Below are 17,653 nucleotides of genomic sequence, written 5' to 3' on the forward strand. Positions count from 1 at the left end.
AGTGAGAGGAGGGGGGTCTGTGGTTTGGGTGGCTCTGCTGGTGCCTTTGCCTTCCCCACTGAAGTGGGAGTCTTGGACTTGCTGCGGCTTCTGCGTCCAGCGGGCACCTGTGCAGGTGTTGGGGTCTTGGACTTGCTGCGGCTGCGACGTTCGGTGGGTTTCTCTGCGGCTGTCACACTAATGGCCTGAGTGTGATATTGTGAAAATGTTTGTAAACAAGTGGAGATACTAGTAATTATGTTATAGCAACTGTCACTGTCAAAAAAATGTCAGATTCATGTCTGACAGTTTTCAAAATCATCCACCTGCTTGAGTAACTATCATTATTATTAGCATATCTTATCACCTGGATGTCTAACCTTCATTGATGCATTTGAGCAGCAGATTTTTAAAAACCCAACAGCACAGCATTTTGTGAATGATAGGAAAATATTATCAGACTTCAATAAAGCTAAAGGACTCAAAAAGGAAAACCTGATTCTTCAAGGTGGCAAGGACATGACAACAGTAGTAAAGACAGAAACTTGAGTGTCACATGTACGGTACCTTTTTCTGTGCAGTTATTGGAGTCCTGGATTTGCTGCGGCTGCGACGTTCCGCAGGCTTTTCTGCAGGCGATACAGGACTGACAGCCTGCATAGGAAGTTGTGAAAACTATTGTGAGCAAATGTCATACAATAAAAATAAAAATACAGTGCATATACCAGAATTTACTATCATGTATATGTAAAGTAATTGATGAAAACAAACACAAACTGTATTTAGGAACACTATGAATGTTAGGAAAAGAATAAGCGAGAAATTAAGGATTCGGGGGGAAATTCTGAGTAAAACATTTAGGACACACAGTGTTGAACTGATTGGGCCTAGGAAAAAAAATGTTGTGTTTCCTGTTTCCCTACCTACCCTAGAAAAACCTGCCGACCCTAGACTTTTTTTGGGGGTGGGCAGAGGAGTCACAGTTTCCAGTTAGAATTTTTATTCAGCCTGCTTCCTATTGAAGCAAAAACAATGCTTGTCCTATCTAATGAAGGATAAATGTATCTATTGTGCACAAAATTAAAGTTTGACATTAAAAGAGAAGTGTCCTCATGCACTTCAGTTTACTTTGTTCGACTCTATTGTAATATGTAGGACTGGGTACCGGTACAGCAAATTCAGGTCCAGGTCCGGTTCAGGTCCAAAGGATTAGGTCCAGGTCCCGACCTGAACCTGGACCTGATTCAGTATGACTCATACCAATGGTCCATTTCACTACAAAGAAATCTGTTTGCTGGAGTATTAGACTTACACTGGCATTTTAAAATCCTACAACGCTAACTGCAACTGTGCAATTGGCTGTAAAACATGGTAGAAATTACTATAAACTCTGCTCTACTTCACTCTTGTTATTTTCCACTACCTGCAAGCGCCAAAACGTGTGAATGCCTGATAAAATAATCTGTTAATTTTCTAATCGGTCCAACATCCGGTCCACCTAATTTTTTCAGGTCCGGTTTTTCTGGACCGGTCCAATAAGAAAAAACGGTTTTGTACCGGTACGCTGTACCGATACCCAGCCCTAGTAATATGTATTACTAGAGTTTTGGCCACCCTAAAAAATTTACAAGAAAAAAAAGAAGATAATCCCTACCTACCGACCCTAATTTTTTCATGACTGAAACAGGAAACACAACATTTTTTTTCCTAGGCCTTGTACTGTACATATGTTTGCATCTAGCATTCTGTTTTCTATCTATATTAGGCATTGACATCAGTCTACACTGGCTGGATTGCCCCTGCAATGTGTTGTGTGATATATCATGTGTCCTCAACAAATATACAGAATAGGACACTGTGAGTCACATGTACCTTTTCCAGTTCAGAGTCGGTAGCAGTGGTATCAACTGGAGTTGAAGTCTTCTTGCCACGCCCTGCCCTGGTGCGACCACCACGACCCTGTCTTCCTCTCTTCACCTTGGTTTCTGGTGTCTTCTGTAACAGAGAGTTTCACAATGGTAACTTTCACTTTCGTTTCTAGCTATCAGGGGCCACTGGGAGAGTGATTTAGTAGCTTAAGAGTATACATTTCCCAACTACACTCAAGTTTATTAAGCACTTTTCATAAAATAAATATTTTCTTTTATCCTTAGTGAGTAAAAGATTTACTACTAGAATATACTGTGCTTCTTATGTAGCAAATATTCAGTATTTCCATGCTCTAGATTGCTTTCCCCAAAAGGTTAATTAGCGTCGAGTCATGTGCGAACAACTCAAGAATACATTTGTAGCATTTGAAATGCACATTGCAATGAAGGATACAGAGCTGAAGTAAACCATATCTGAAGATAGATAAATGATGATGACATTGTAATTTTACCTCCTCAGTGGAGACATCTGTGTTAGACTCCACACTGTCTGAGGTGGTGTCGAGGGACGTGTCGACCACCGTCTTCTTGGCAGCTTTCTTGGGTCGACGACCCCTCCTCCTGGTGACTTTAGCAGGAACATCAGGCTCAGGAGCTGCAGTCTCTGCACCGGAGTCGCCACTGCTTCCACCTGTACAGGTCTGGGTACAAATTATATACAATGTACACTGTATAGTGAATATAGTTTACAGCATTATACCAATGTTATTGATGAATTGATGGTTGATGCTGGGAAGCTTAGTAACAGCAGATAAAAGTCACATGCACCAACAAATTGTTACTAGTACTTGGCAGGCAAAAAGAATATGTTATAATAAGACACTCATACAGGGCTCGAAATGCTACCTGCATATGCAGCTTAGTGCAGGTAAAATTGGAGCTGTGCAGGTATTTCTGATGTCTACCTGCACCTAACCTGCACTGGTCCGTGTACTGGGTTTTATACAAAAATGTCATATGATGTACCTGTAGGTGTATTGTTATTAGATGCATTGACTGTTACCACCTATATATGTAAAGGAAAAAACTAGTAATGGTTCTTGAACAATTTTAGTATGACCCATACTTCTTAGAGTGGTGCAGGTAAAATTTGTCTGGTGCAGGTAATTTTCAATGTTACCTGCACCAGTTCAGGTATGCAGAAAAAAGTATTTCGAGCCCTACTCATATTAAAGGAAGTAGTAATAAAGATAAAGTATGATGGTTTGGAGTTGGGACTACAATTGTACTGTCTAGTTGAACTCGAAAACAGAAATTGTTGTTTTTAATTTTGGGACCAAGACACAAATTTACCTTGTAGTCTGAGGACTGTGCTGTGGACTCAGTGGCGTTATCGCCATCTTGCTTCTTGCTGTGGTACTGCTGCAGAGCACTGATCAAATCGTCCGTCTGGAAAATGAAAAAAAAAGTTGATACATAAATTATAAATCCGGGTGCACTTGCATTTTCTTGTACTTCACTACAGATGGACAGTTATAACATACGTTAACACCGGGTTTATATACAAGTAGCCTTTGTTTCAAGTTTGACAACATAACTGTTGATTTTTGCCGAACTCTCAGAAACCTTGTGAAAAATTATGTGAAACTGAAAGTTGTCTTGAGCCGATAAACTGATATTTGCGATGCCGTTGGACTTATGTACTAGGGTAACTGTATCATACACATCTTTAAAAGGACTGGATGCTTAAAAAAACCGAGTACAAGTACACAAAATCAAAAGTTCAGAATAAGCAGAAACGCACATCACTTTGAAAACACAAACGTTAGTGGGGGGGGGGCATAATATTTATAAATTTTACCTTCATGTTGGCCTTGATCCCGGCTTGTTTGGCCAGTTTCTGTAGCTCAGATCGCTTCATGCTACCAAGAGCACTAACATCAACCTCCTTGGTCGTCATCTTGATACGATTTCACCTCAAAATCGCAGCGAATTTACGAAAAATAAGCAACAAAGCCGGACAACAACACACACCTCTGACAAACCGTCGCGTTTATCAGACGCCGAAATTTGAATATGGCGGAAACTTTGTATCGCAGGCGGTGATTGGATAATTTTTAAAAGACCATCTCTTATTGGTAGAGAAAGACTCCCAAAGATCTTTGCGCAGGTACAACAATGGGCGACCTCCAGCGGTTACAGTTAGAATAGCAACTTTCGATGTGAAGAAATCCTCCTTGGTTTTCATGGTTTTGACAGCAACAGTTTTGAAGTGTTAACATGCATACAGACATTAGGCAGTAAAGCAATCAATGAATCAATCTAACCGCATTTCCATCAAACCGAAGAACTCTACTCTACAAAGGAAAGGTGCAGCTTTTAAACTGACCGCTAGGATCGCCTTTCTCTAGGAAGCTTGCGTAACGTTCCTTCCGGCTGTCTGATAGAGGTCAACGCGTGGCGGCGGCGAGCGAGACATTTTGTCTGTGTTTTATAGCAAATACACCATCATGTTCTACAAATTTAACAACATCTCAGGAAGAATAGGAGCCGCGTCACAACAGGCTGCCTTCAGACCGGAGGTAGGACCGAAAACGACCGTACTTGGGTGGGAAATTATGTTCGTGTGTGATCGGATACGAGTGAAAAGTGGACGCCATGTTAGTTGTTACGCCGGTTAGCGGTAGAACGAGAAGTCGGTAAATCGTACATATGATCAACATCTATAGTACAGCTTCTTGTTTTGAATCATCGTCAAATTTATACTTGTTAGCACTAGAGGGCTGAGGATCGTCCGTTGTCGTTGCTTTCTGTAAAACTTCATGTGAAACATGAAAGTGACCTTCAGTGTTGTTTGGGGAGGGGGGCGACTTGAACTTCATAATCTATTTATTCATTCATTATTAATTTATCAATCTTGTTGGGTTGTAACTTACCTTGAGGATGCTTGGCAGGCTAAGTTAAGGAATTGTAAGTTTGACAAATCAGTAGGTATAACAATGTACAATACTAAGTATGCCATCAAAATACATTGTTATACCCATGTACCGAATGATTTGTCAGTCTGTCTCTACAACTGAAAAATTCCAGTACCAAAATTTGTATTAAGTGTGAAGTATTTTTTTTTTTACTGGAAGCACTAGGTTTTATCATTCCAAAACAAAGGAGTAACATAACAGTCAAAGTTTAGTGAGGGCCCCCAAGGGGGGGTACCGACAACGCTCTACGCTAAATTCGGGAGGGCCGGCTACGTAATACGCTAAATTATGGACACTTCATTACGCTCTACGCTAAATTACGAAATTTCATAATGCATTATGCAAATATTTATTGTCTTTTGGCTGAACTCCGCCGACGGCAGAACATGTGAAGATGAGATCTAAACAAAACTGATAATTCTATCAATAAGATTAAAACTTAACTTCTAAAGACGTCTTGCTGGCCAAAGGCGGCGACAGCAAATTTCTTATGTGACGTAATGTTCAGCACTTGTAGCACCGAAAGCGGAGGCGCGACAATCCTAGGGCGTCCGGGGGCATGCTCCCCCGGGAATATTGTGAAATCTTGACCCTCTGAAACGCCATTTTAAGCATTTTGAAGGGCAAATTTTGCTCACAGACTAAGCTAAGTTGAATAGCATCCAATTAGAAATTCACATGGTTTTAGAAGCTGGGCAACGCCCCCAAACATCATTTTCAGATTTCGAGTGCCGAAAGCACGAACAGTCGAACTGTGGCAAGGTAGGTACGGGAAAATTTGGAAATTTTTACCCTCTGAAACACCATTCCCTGCATTTTGAGGGAAAAATTTTGCTGGCAGACCATATGCTCAATGTAATGACATTTCTGTCAGAGAAACGTCTTTGAGGGCGACGAGCGCCGGAGAGTCGTGAGCGCTGGAGGCTAGGCCCAAGCCGTCGCAAGCCTTGGCAAGGGCTGCCCGGCGCCCGGAGAAAAATTGAAATCTCGACCCTCTGAAATGCCATTTCCTGCATTTAAGGGGCACATTGGGATGGGGTTTTGTGCGCGTGAAAAAGTTGCGCGTGAAAAATCTGCCCGTGACAATATGCAAATTAGCTGATTCCCAAGGGATTCAAAAAGTTTTTGCAGTTTTATACTTAATACTAGCTCAGACAAGATGGCACAAAATTGAATTGATTATCATACTGTTGCATTAAAGAGTGCCAAATCTCGATCTGAGTGTTTTTAAAGTGATTTTTAATGTTTAGTTTTCACGCGCAAAAAAGTTTGAAATTTGCGCTTGAAACAATCTTCTTCAAAAAAGATGAAATGAAGCTTCTAGAATGGAGAAAAGCCTCAAATTGTTACATTCTACAATATAAAACCTCATATGAGTAATTTTTCCATGTATTTCTGTCAGATTTATGTGATTTTGAACTGTTTAAAATATGCAAATTAACCTATTCCCAAGGGATCTAAAAATCAGTTTTTTTTCAAACCCAAAATTCAGGTAACAGATGAGAAATTATATCATAGGTTCAAATTTTTCTGCCTTAGAATTCCTTGCTGCACATTTTCTGACATATTTCAGGAACTTTATTTTTTCACGCGCAAATTTTTCACGCGCACGCGCAAATTCTCCACGCAGAAAACCCGTTCCCGGCACATTTTGCTTGTTAACTAAGCTAAGGTCGGTAAAAAGATTTCTACTAGTTGGGGGACGACGCTCCCGCAACATATTTTCACCATGTCCAGTGCCGAAGTGTTGAGCCATAGCAAGGAATGTCCGGCGAAATCTTGAAATCTGGACCCTTTGAAACGCAATTTCCAGCATTTTCGCGGGTAAAATTTGCCGGTAGACTAGTTAAGTTTAATGAAACTTTGATTACGCTTGACGAAAAATTAATATGAATTACGTTTTACGGTAAAATCCGGTTAGCTTCTACGTAATACGTTAAATTAATGGGGCCAATATCGCTTGACGCAAAATGCACCGATTACGCTCTACGTTGAATTCGAGCGGTCCCGCTACGGAGTACGTAGAATTAAAACCGCCGATAACGCTCTACGGAAAAGGGCTTTGGGGCCCCCTTTAGTGACTGTCCCTCAACTCAAACATCAGTAAACTTCTTTTTAAATTTAATGGCATTTTGTTTTGAAAGGGACCGGTTTGATCATGGTTCTTTTTTGCACACAGTGCTAGTAGGACAGAACTGGCTGCTGATAATACTGACTGACATCTGTATCTTTCCTCCCCAGGGCATCCTGCCACTCACACAGGCAGAAGCCCCGCCCTTGATATTCGGCTCACCTGTAAAACCGGCAGGTGAGGAGGCGGTAGCTCCCAGGGGGAAACCAGCGATGGTCCGGAACAAGGTCCCAGAGATGCAGCAAGTCATGCAGGTAAGGAGACACAACTCGAGTCCTTTTCAGTGGCCTGGCTGTTTGACATTGAAACTTAGCCTGAGTGGAGTATACTCACAAATTGAGCTGAAGCTTACTTCAATAGTGATTGTGATGTTCTCTTGGTAATTTAAAAGAACAAATTTTAACACTTACAAAAACCGATTCTCGCTTTTTCTACTTTTAATAAGTCTGTCAAACTATTGGAACAATGCAGAATGGATAGGTGCACAGCTTTCTCAAATGGTCTGTCTCCAGGGACCGTCCCTCCTTTCCGGGATGGAAATTTGCTTGTTGTGATGGACACAAATTTGAAATTCAAATTCAGATGTGAAATTCATGACATAAGTGATGAAACTGTTGGAAATGTGTTGCAGTAAGCATTGAATAAAAAAAAGATTTGACAACAAAAATTGGCTACCCCGGAGTACCCCCAAACTGAGTGGCAGACAGCCCCAGGTAGATTGTATCATCCTGATTAGATTACTTTTCCTCTGATAGTTACTTAATTCCATGCGTGTTATGTCAGTTCATATTACTATCACACTTGACCTACATTGTCCCTCAATCCACCACAGAGACCAGGGAACCTGTTGTTCGTGAAGAGGGGAGGACTTGACGCCGTGCTGTACAGAGGGACGATGGGGCTGGTCGTGGTGGGAGTAGCGTACGCCTGCTTTGGGCTGTTCCAGGCCATGATGCCCAAGAAGAGCGAGGACTGACCCCGCCTGATGCACTAGACATTGTGACTGGGATGGGGCAATATTCACAACACACTCACTAGTCCTCACAATGTCGCCGGTGACGTGTGGTTTTGAACGTTGGACTGTGATGGGCTGAAGGTTTTGATGGGGATAATTGATATACAACTTACAAGATATGTCAACAAATACACTAAGTTTCTCTTTCTGAGTTTCACACATTCTATACAAGCCTTGCTTATGCCACTAGTAATGTGCGCTGGCTGACTTTTTATAGAATAGGAGAAATTGTATCAAATATTATGCTGCAACAAATATGACAGCCTGTATAACAACCTACACACCAGTAATAGTTTTATTACATGTTAGAGTTGCATGGTTGACAACTCAACCAAGCGCACATGTACAGTATTCACATTGAAAGACAAGCTGTTATATGTGATGGGTGAAGTCAAAACAGTCAGACCTGAATCTGCCATATACTAATAACTTCATGTGTGTGCACAGTTTATTCTGAAACAAGCTCCCTGTATAGTCCTGTAGAATTGTACATGCTGTGTACAATATTTTGATTCACTGGAGTTCCTGCAGTATCAAATGTGGCCTAGATTGTGAAAGTATGAATACAAGAGACATCATTATATGATAACTATGCCTGTAGATTTCTTGGGTCTACAACACCAGAGTTTTATTCTTGTGTTCTCTAGTCTTAATGGCAGGGAAATAAAGTTTTGGAAGTATTTCTCAGCGAGTCTTTAAACTTTGTTGTATCATATCTAATGTAGGAAGGCTCTTACCTAATCATGCTTATGTCTGCAGGAAATAATTCTCAAGGGAAGCGATCCACATCACATCACATCCTTAGAAGACGTAGCACCTTAATCAGGACAGGGGGCGCCACTAACTGCAGTCTGTTTATAACTGTCTTATCATGTGTCATCAGACAAGAGAACGCAAGATCTACCTGGTTGAAAAAGAGATAGACTGGGTCTCAATAGCTTCTCAAGTAGCCAACTTTGTTGTGAAATGCTTTTAATATTTTGTCAACAGAAGAATTGTTGCATTGGAAACTTATGAGGTCCAAAATAAGAGGTAAAGGTCCCATGGCTTTTTTGAAGCTGTAGAGCAGGTGGATATTAATTGTTAATCCCATTTCTTGGGCATGGTATTGGAAGCCAGATCCCATATGTCCCCTTTTGTTCCACCGCAGGCATCTTTTTACCTGTACCTTGCCAACAGAAGTCAGGTTCCCATTCACCCCTGGGTGGAGTGATGAAAGTCATGTCAAGTGCAATTCCCAAGGAAATAACGGCTAGTTTCTTGATACATAATTTTCTTCATGATGAAGACCTCTAAAATGTATTTGTGATGACCTTAGTTTATTTTTGTACATAATACCTTGCCCAAGCCTGGCAGACAAGTAGAGAATGAAGGAAATTGTACTTCATAGGTGACTCATTTTGGTATAAAAACTTTATTACTGTGGAACTTAATTTGATTCACAATCTACATGTGCATTATCATATGCATATAAGGATGGATTATATTCTTCTGAGTGATGCTCTCCATGATTTGGTGGCACACCAGACATGTCTACACTAGTGTCCTTAGTAGGCTCTAAGAGTCTGCTTGTTTTAGGGCTTTTTTCAATGGCGTATCAGTATTAAATGCACTCCGTTTCTTGTCAGCTGTGTGGTCAACAAGACAGCGGAAAAAAATATTCATATACATGTACTAAAAAAAGCATCCATTTTGTAAAGCCTGCTGAGGAGGCCATCTCTACACAACATTTTTAAGGTCTGATATGCATCTGTATTCTGGGTACATGTCTATCTAATCTAGCCTGGGTACCATCCTTCATAGTACTACTAAGTAACTGCTGGCTCAATCGTTTTGCTTGCTAACCATGGAAAGGAAGCAGAATGATTGATCTAGTGGTTACTACCGGTATGGAGGATGGTACCCAGGCTAGAGCTGATCAGCACCAGGTGAAACAAGTTCACATCTTGGGCACCAGTCCTGAGTCAGGTGCACTAACTTTGATAAGTCCCTGAATCTCCTTGAACTTGGGGTGGTTCTTATTGCCGACCAGCTGCAGCAAGGTGCTCTCTGAGGTGGTGAGGACCGCGCCCGCCTGCCGCAGACGGTCGAAGGCGTACACTCTGGAACCGTGAGGTAATGAAAGATGATCTGTTTATTTCACAAAGAAACTGCATGTACCATATTCCAACCAATGTTTCATACAAATCGTTGCTGTAGTAGAACAAGATACTAGCAGTTGAAGGTACAAATGTATATCACATGCCAGTTCTCGTAACGGTAGTTTCTTTTTCGACATTTGACAGATCAGAATACGAGAAATTGAGCACAATAGTTAATGTCATACAATGCCCAACAAAAAAGCCCAGCTTATAACCCTGCTAAGACACACTACTTTGAAATGCTCAATGTAATATCACATCTAATCATATCTGTATTCTGTATTACTTAGTTTATTTCTGTAGATAATAGCTGGCACAAGCCTGGCAGACAAGCAGGGAATGAAGGAAATTGTGCTTCATAGGTGACTCATTTTGGTATAAAAACTTTACTACTGTTGAACTTATATGATGATGATATCTCTAAACTAGACAGAGAAGTTGAGAGAATACACCAGAGGCCAGGCAAAAAGTACAGTTGCTGCCCGCATTTCTTGGCAGGTTAACTCTACAATCCAAATCCGATTTCTACCATGTTACTTAAGTTAAGACATGTGGAGGCTGATATAAAGGTTACGTTTCAGATGGCTATGACCGTCATAAACTCTCCTTCACACACCTGTCCATCTGACTTCTGGACGAAGTGGCGTCCGCTATGACGTGCACCTCCAGGCCCCGCGCCAGCAGGTCCAGCGCCGTCTGCTGCACACACACGTGCGCCTCGATCCCGAACAGCACCACGCTCCGCAGCCCCGCCATGGACTTCAGTACCTCCTCCACCTCCGGCACCACCATGGAAAACTTCGTCTTCGGGACCACGACCTTTGCACTGCTAACGTCCAACTCCGCTACGGTACTGCCCAGCCCTTTTGGGTACTGTTCCGTTACGATTAGCGGGATGTCCAGGATTTTGCTGGCCTCCACGAGCCTCTGTCCGATTTGAAGGATCTCCGGAAAGAATTTGATGGCCGGTCGGAATCGCTCCTGCATGTCGCAGAGGAAGAAAGCGGCGGTTTCGGCGCTCAAGTTGCCCAAAACTCGTGTGGCAGCCATGTTTGTTGTAAGCAGGTGTGCTGAAGTGGGCGGGGCATTCGTAGCGACAGATTCGTAGAAAAGCGACTCTTGGCGACTTTTATTCGACCTGCAAAATCGGGTTTCCCCGAGCTCAGTTTAATAGGGGATTCCCCTTACTGTGCATGCGCTTCACATGTGTTGTCCACGTGAAGAACTTGACAGTTCTGTTCAAAATCTCAACCAACCAAGCACAGGTATTGCCAAATTAGCGCTGGCCTGGCCAATCAGAAACCGCCAAGAAGCAATTTCACATTTCGGAATCATGACCAGAGTGCATGTCAAGAAGTCATATGACTCATTCCGCGAAAATCCAGCATGAGGCCTTTGTTTACGTTTATCTTAGTCAAGCAAAGTCCCTGATTCCAGAGATGTAGTCCGAGAAGTTTAGACTGTGAGCGTTGTGTATGCAGTGCATGTGCGGTAGGATATCCTGTAGCGTGATACTTTCCCTACATGATTGTAGTGTTTACCAAGGAGCTTTTATCAGTAAAAGCTCCTTGTGTTTACAAATGCAGCGCTAACAGGTTGCAGAACGATTTCTGGACGGGACCCTGGTAGTGAAGCGCTTGTCCAAAGACGGTCAAGGGATCAGACACAACAGCGCAGGTGGGTGTTACATGGAGTTCCATGTTGTGCATACCCGAATTCTTTTTCTCTTTACCTGGGTAACGAGGTTACAATTATATTTAATAAATGGATGGGTAGGCATCGTGTGTTATTTTTTCCTTACAGATTGATAAATAAAGCCCACAAGGATCAAGTGTGACAGCATAACGTAACATTTGCCTTAGGGTATATGACGCATATACAAAACAATGTTTGCATGTAATGTTTGCTCTGTCTTTGCAGTGTGGTACTAGCAAATGGTAACGTGTTAATGTTTAAAAACGTAACGTTATATTTTCATGTAACGTTATAACATGTAGATTCCATTCGATACGATGGTGATCATTGCTTTGGTTGTAGAAGTATGAGTAACCGTTCCTCTCGCATTGTATTATGTTAGACCAAGGAGGTTCCCTCTTTCAACCTCCTTGGTTAGACCCGTGTCTGCAGCAATGGGGAAGCAGACCTCGGGTTTGTTATGATCACGTGACTGTTCTTGCGCAACTATACCTGGCGCGGGCCAGTGATGTAATTTTTAGGCTCGTGACTTGAGGTCATGACATGCGCTGTAGACTGTATTCTCCATTGAAGTCTCAAATACAAAGCAGAGGTTGGGTCGGCCCACGACATTTTCTGGTAATAGAAACTTAGGTCTGAGGTATTTTTTGCTATTGAAGGAAAAATTTGTCTGAGCAAAAAATTAATAAACGTTGCCAAGAAGGGAATATTTTATTGTCTTAGATTGGTTTCATATTCGGTCTGTTGGTAGGTTGTGGCAAGAACTGGAAATGATTAGATGTTGGGCCCCCAAGCGACTTTCCACTGTACTGCGGCATTACGTCCTGTTTTGAGCCCGTTTTACGTCCTTATAAGGAAAGTAGATAGCTCTTGTGCTTGGGAGAAAGAAATACTGTAAGTTTGGGCCCTGTATCAGCTTGTCCTGTGCACACAGGGATGTTTCTGTCTAATAATTTGAAAGAGGAAAACTGAAGGTGGGGTTCTTGTGCCTTTTGGTATGAAGGTAGCTTCGTGATGATTGCCATTAATGAATGACAACTTGCATAATCAATGAGGACATGTTATAAATTTGATGAATTCCATCTTATTCAACTCATGAGCTCTTCAGCAATCAACTCATAGAACATTGTAGGAACCCTTACACAGCAAATATACTCCACTAGATTGTATCCTTTTTTCCAGAGTGAAGACGAGCCCAGTGTTAGGAGATGACGACCAACTCTTCAGCCAGTGGCGATAGGGAGTCTCCAGTGCTAAGCCCAAGGGAGGCAGGCGAGCCCTTCACTTATACACCGTCTGTAAGGCCAAAGAAAAGGTCTGCAAAAAATGGGCAAAGAAAGAAGAAGAAGGATGAAAGTAATGGACCACCCTGTCGGCCAGAATTTATCTCCAGGGAAGTTGGGAGTGACGGAGGTGTTATCGAAACCACCTGTAAGGATGTTGTTCTTCACATCCCTCGCAATCACTCATCAGAGAAGGGAGTGCAAAATGTGACTGTTACCGTGACAACGGATCGTCCACCAGAAGCACAGGGCCCCCAGAAGGTGGCAGTTGCACCCCTGGTGAAAGTAGAGCTTAGTGAAGCAAAGAAAGTGGAAAAGAACATTGTTGTGGACATAGAGATGGATACAAGGATCAAAGATGAAGAGAACTCCACCCATATCGCGTGCCTCCGAAGCAGCTCACCTGCCAGTGGTTTTGAGGAAGTAGACCGTCGACTGTACCGCATGTTGCCAGGCAACATCATCCGACTGCTTCTGCAACGGCCCCTGCAGGAAAACTTCATCATGGTGGTAGCAAAGACAGTGAAGGAATATGTCTGGGACACACTGGAACGAAAAGTGACTTTTGCAGTGTTTGGTCCATGGGTTCTCCAAACGTCCATGGTCCCTGTCCTATTCTATTCCAGCCATGGCCGTCGTGGACTTCTGGCATGGTACGACTCCTTGAAGGAGAGAATGGGGTCTTCAAGTCAGGCAGAAGGCCATGTACAGTGGGGAGAAAGCTATGACTTGTACGTGGACAAACCACAGAAACTTGAGGTTATGGCATCACTCGAAAAAACATCTTGCTGGACAGTTAAAGATGAAAACGAACAGAAGATCATATCCAAGGAAGCAGTTGAGAAAAGGTGGAATGGCAAGCATGGGTTTGTGGTGTCCAAGAAGAGTGGCAAGAAGACCGACCCATTTGCCCTCACCTTAAACGTAAAGCCTGAGGAGAAAAGCAGGCCCTTTGTCTTCCATGTTGCCACCCCGGCCGGTCCCCCCGACAGTGCCCCAACAAGCCCACGGCTAAAGCGTCGAAGAAGAGGTACACCTCAGAGGAAGTTAACTGCCTGTCAAAATGCAATGGCTCCCTCCGTCATAATCTGTGATGTTGTTAAGGCCAAAGTGACCCGACGCAGAAGCCAGTGGTATCAACTGGACTATGATAAAGGACAGCTGATTCCGGTCTTGACCAACCAGGGGGTCTTTGGACATAGCGAGAAGGTACTGAAAGAGTATTGGGTAGGGTATACCGATGGAAGAGTTGGCTTCTTCCGAAGAGATGATGTGGAAATTGTGGAGGGGTTCCGCCGCGAGGTCTGTCCAACCAAGGACGGCCTTCTCCGCTCCCTTTTAGAGCCTTGTCGCCATCTCAAGTTCAACTACAACTTCATCCGACAGGAGGTGGTGAGCAACCTTGTGAAGTGGCCCAGGTTTGCGAGGCAGGTTGGCTTCAATGAGGCTGACATCGAAGACATCAAAGTCAGGCATCGCGATGACAGCAAAGAGCAGGTGGCTGCAATGATGGAAGACCTTCGCCAGCGCACCGGGGAGGGTAAACCTGAGCTACTGATGACTGTCATGGAGGGACTCTTCCGCTGTGGGATTCCTTACAAGAAAGTCGACTGTCCTCACCTGGCACTCAAGATTCTGCTGGATTCCGTACTGTACACGGTGGCCCTCAGCACGCATCCAAACTACATGAAGCTTGGAGCTGAGCTTGGGTACAACATCATCCATCTGATGAGGATCAACAAGCAGTGCAAAGGAGCGAGCAGACCTGAAAAAGTAGGTTTTGCAGTGTAGTATTTGTTTGCATACCCAGTAATTTAACTCATGGCATAACACCAGGTTTGCATTGAAGAATACAAGCTGCATGTCTGGACTGATAAATTTCATCCACCACACCAGGATGGTCCCTTCTTTTTGATAAGTGTGGTGGGATCTTTTACATACTGGATATGTGGCTGTCCTCTTGTTTATCTTGCCTTGTAAACTTTTCTATGAAATTAGATTACGCAAGTTCACATATCATACTGACCTCTTCAATCTGTACCTGTATCTATAGAGCCGGTATAATGAAGGAGATCTTTTCAACCTCTTAGGCATAACACCCCCTCAGCACATTCTGTGTACTGGTTCAGTGATAGCTTGCTGAGCCTGTTTCTGCATCCGTCCCGTCCAGGCGTGCCAGCCGGAGTACACCATCCTGCAGGAGTGGCAGGCGCAGAAGTGGAGCGGGAAGAGACAGGACCCGGTGGACATGCTGCAGTGGCTGCACATCGTGGTGCAGGAGATGGGGGGCGAGGGGAACCCCAACCAGGAGTTCCGACACATCCAGGGAGTCATCCTCTTCCTGCTCTGCTACAAGAGGATCCCGTTGTGATGGTACTGGTACTGTCAGACATTTGTTCACTCCATTTTGTGGACCAACATCACAGTTGGGGAGGGTACCAGTACAGAAAATTCAGGTACATGTACAGTCTAGGTCCAGAGGATCAGGTCTAGCTCTAGACCTGAACCTGATTGTGCAAACTTGTGAATGGGCAGTACTAAAAAAAGTTTAAAATCCTATCTTCATGTAAACAGCACTATTGCCTCTGTTAACTTAGACGAAGTTTGACTGTAGAAACTTGTTAAAAATGACTATTAACTCCTCCCTACTTCAATTTTGTTATTTCTAGGGCCAGTAAGCCCCCAAACATGTGAATGCCTGCTGGTATAATGTGTTCATTTTCGAATTGGTTTATATGAAGCCTCATATAAACTGATGTTCTTGAAATGTACAATGAAGTCTTATGTCACATATATCATTTTGAGGACCATGCTCCTCTCTAATCTATGCAGAAACATATTTATTTTATTCAACTTTTTATCTATCTTTTTTTCCAAATCCAGTGTTTTTCCACCGTCTTCAAGTCATTCCAGAAGTGTTCTCTTTAAAAGATATGAGCAAGTTCATACCACAGACTTTCTGATGCACATGCAATGCAAAAATAAATGTGAGTGTAATAGCAACATCAAATGCAATTTGAAGCTTCATCAAAAGTCAACCATGATAATGTTAGGCCTTAATAATAGCTAATAGCTATAGTTGGGCAGCCTTGGCTGTTTGTACAGCTTGACAAATAAATGTATAATGCTATAGATGATAATGTCTGAAAAACATCACAGTATTTGCTTTAAGTGAAAACATACCGGTAACAGGGTTTCTGTGATGCTTTCTATGACAGGTGTCTGTTTTGAAGACACAGAACCAAGGGCTTCTTTGTTAACTTTGCTGGATGAAAGACTTTGAACTTTGTACATATTCAGGGATGCTTCAGGTTCTATTAAGTAACTACCGATAGCCACTCTTTTGATTTTGAAAGTGGCATTTTGCATTAATGTTTGTATATTTTGTGAATTACTTATTTCAATATATGTACATGTGGGTATAACTATGTATAGGGGAATTGTAAGGTAAATAATATCATTTAGAATATTATTAGAAAAAACTAATTAAATGAAAAAATGAAATGTAGCCAGTAGACAGCTGTAGAAAAAAAGGGTTTTCTACCAGTCATTTTGACCACTCATTTTGATACATTTTATACAGGTAACAATTGGTGACGATTTGTGAATTTTGCTAACATTTTGTAAATTTTTGGCACAATGCTTGTGATAATACTGCACTTGTCCATCCAGTCAGGTAACAACATAAATAAAATTGTACCTAGAAGGGAAGTAAAATGAATGAAATGATGCCAGTACTAGTAGCTAAGTCATATGGTTACAGGGTATGGGTGGGCAAGATGTTTGCACCAGTATGAACGTAAGAATAAGATAGGAAAAATGTAAGAATAATGTTGAGTGTATGTACTGCATTCTTGACTGTCTCTTTTAGGTCAATTTTTAGGTGCATTTGCCTGGATGCCAGATCCATCCACTAGACGATACTAACCAATGTTTATTGTAATCCTTTTAATAAAGGTTAATTAGGTATCTCTTTTTCTGTCTCTCTCTCTCTCTCTCTCTAGGTATGTTTGTCTGTATTTATGTTACCAGCGCAAGCTGTCTGGGCTGACCTGGTGTAATGAATTGTTTTCATTGTTAATAAATACAAAAGATTACTCAAAGATTGGGAGCATCAAGCCACAGGCCATTGTTCAAGTGCTTGAAATGAGGTTACATTGCTGGCAAAATGGTTCAATCTACAATTGTATCGGTACAAAGTTCTGGAGCTCGTGCAAGTGTTTGTTTCTGTTTCTTTCACATAACTGGTAAACAGTCTTTAGGCATAGCACACCAGTTTTGAACAGACTTACAGGTTTGATCCATCAAGACTAGGATTCACCCCTACCATGTTCAACTTGTGGCTTGACTCAAAAACAGGACTTCTGGCTTCAGGTTCATGTGTACCGTCCGAGAGAACGGTACTCATAGAGAGAGCTGGGTACTCGTATCAGCACTCCCCCCCAACAATAAACGCCAGCGCCCATGGAAGGCCGCGAAGGATGCCCCACTGTTGTGACAGGGCGGGATTGGTATCACCTTGTGCTGTATGTGGGTCCTGCATCCAGGCTATACATGTAGGTG

At 42.5% G+C, this 17,653-nt stretch overlaps 3 protein-coding genes across 3 annotated transcripts; 2 read left to right on the forward strand and 1 right to left on the reverse strand.

Annotated features, from left to right (window-relative positions):
- Positions 1-4,029: 4,029 nt before the first annotated feature.
- Positions 4,030-8,654, forward strand: LOC118420103 (cytochrome c oxidase subunit 7A-related protein, mitochondrial-like). The gene is made up of 3 exons (XM_035826809.1): positions 4,030-4,429; positions 7,067-7,210; positions 7,789-8,654. The coding sequence occupies exons 1-3, from the start codon at positions 4,358-4,360 to the stop codon at positions 7,930-7,932; spliced, it is 360 nt and encodes a 119-aa protein (XP_035682702.1). The 5' UTR covers positions 4,030-4,357; the 3' UTR covers positions 7,933-8,654.
- A 1,215-nt stretch (positions 8,655-9,869) lies between these two features.
- LOC118426480 (isochorismatase domain-containing protein 1-like) lies at positions 9,870-11,203 on the reverse strand. The gene is made up of 2 exons (XM_035835917.1): positions 10,729-11,203; positions 9,870-10,073 (listed from the first exon to the last, which is right to left on the reverse strand). Exons 1-2 carry the CDS (start codon positions 11,160-11,162, stop codon positions 9,911-9,913), a joined length of 597 nt encoding a protein of 198 aa, XP_035691810.1. The 5' UTR covers positions 11,163-11,203; the 3' UTR covers positions 9,870-9,910.
- Positions 11,204-11,682: 479 nt separating this feature from the next.
- LOC118426466 (SH3 domain-binding protein 4-like) lies at positions 11,683-17,373 on the forward strand. The gene is made up of 3 exons (XM_035835891.1): positions 11,683-11,789; positions 12,990-14,863; positions 15,261-17,373. Exons 2-3 carry the CDS (start codon positions 13,016-13,018, stop codon positions 15,459-15,461), a joined length of 2,049 nt encoding a protein of 682 aa, XP_035691784.1. The 5' UTR covers positions 11,683-11,789; positions 12,990-13,015; the 3' UTR covers positions 15,462-17,373.
- The last annotated feature ends 280 nt before the right edge of the window (positions 17,374-17,653 follow it).

This window comes from Branchiostoma floridae, chromosome 1 (genome assembly GCF_000003815.2).
Source record: "Branchiostoma floridae strain S238N-H82 chromosome 1, Bfl_VNyyK, whole genome shotgun sequence".
Taxonomy (NCBI): domain Eukaryota; kingdom Metazoa; phylum Chordata; class Leptocardii; order Amphioxiformes; family Branchiostomatidae; genus Branchiostoma; species Branchiostoma floridae.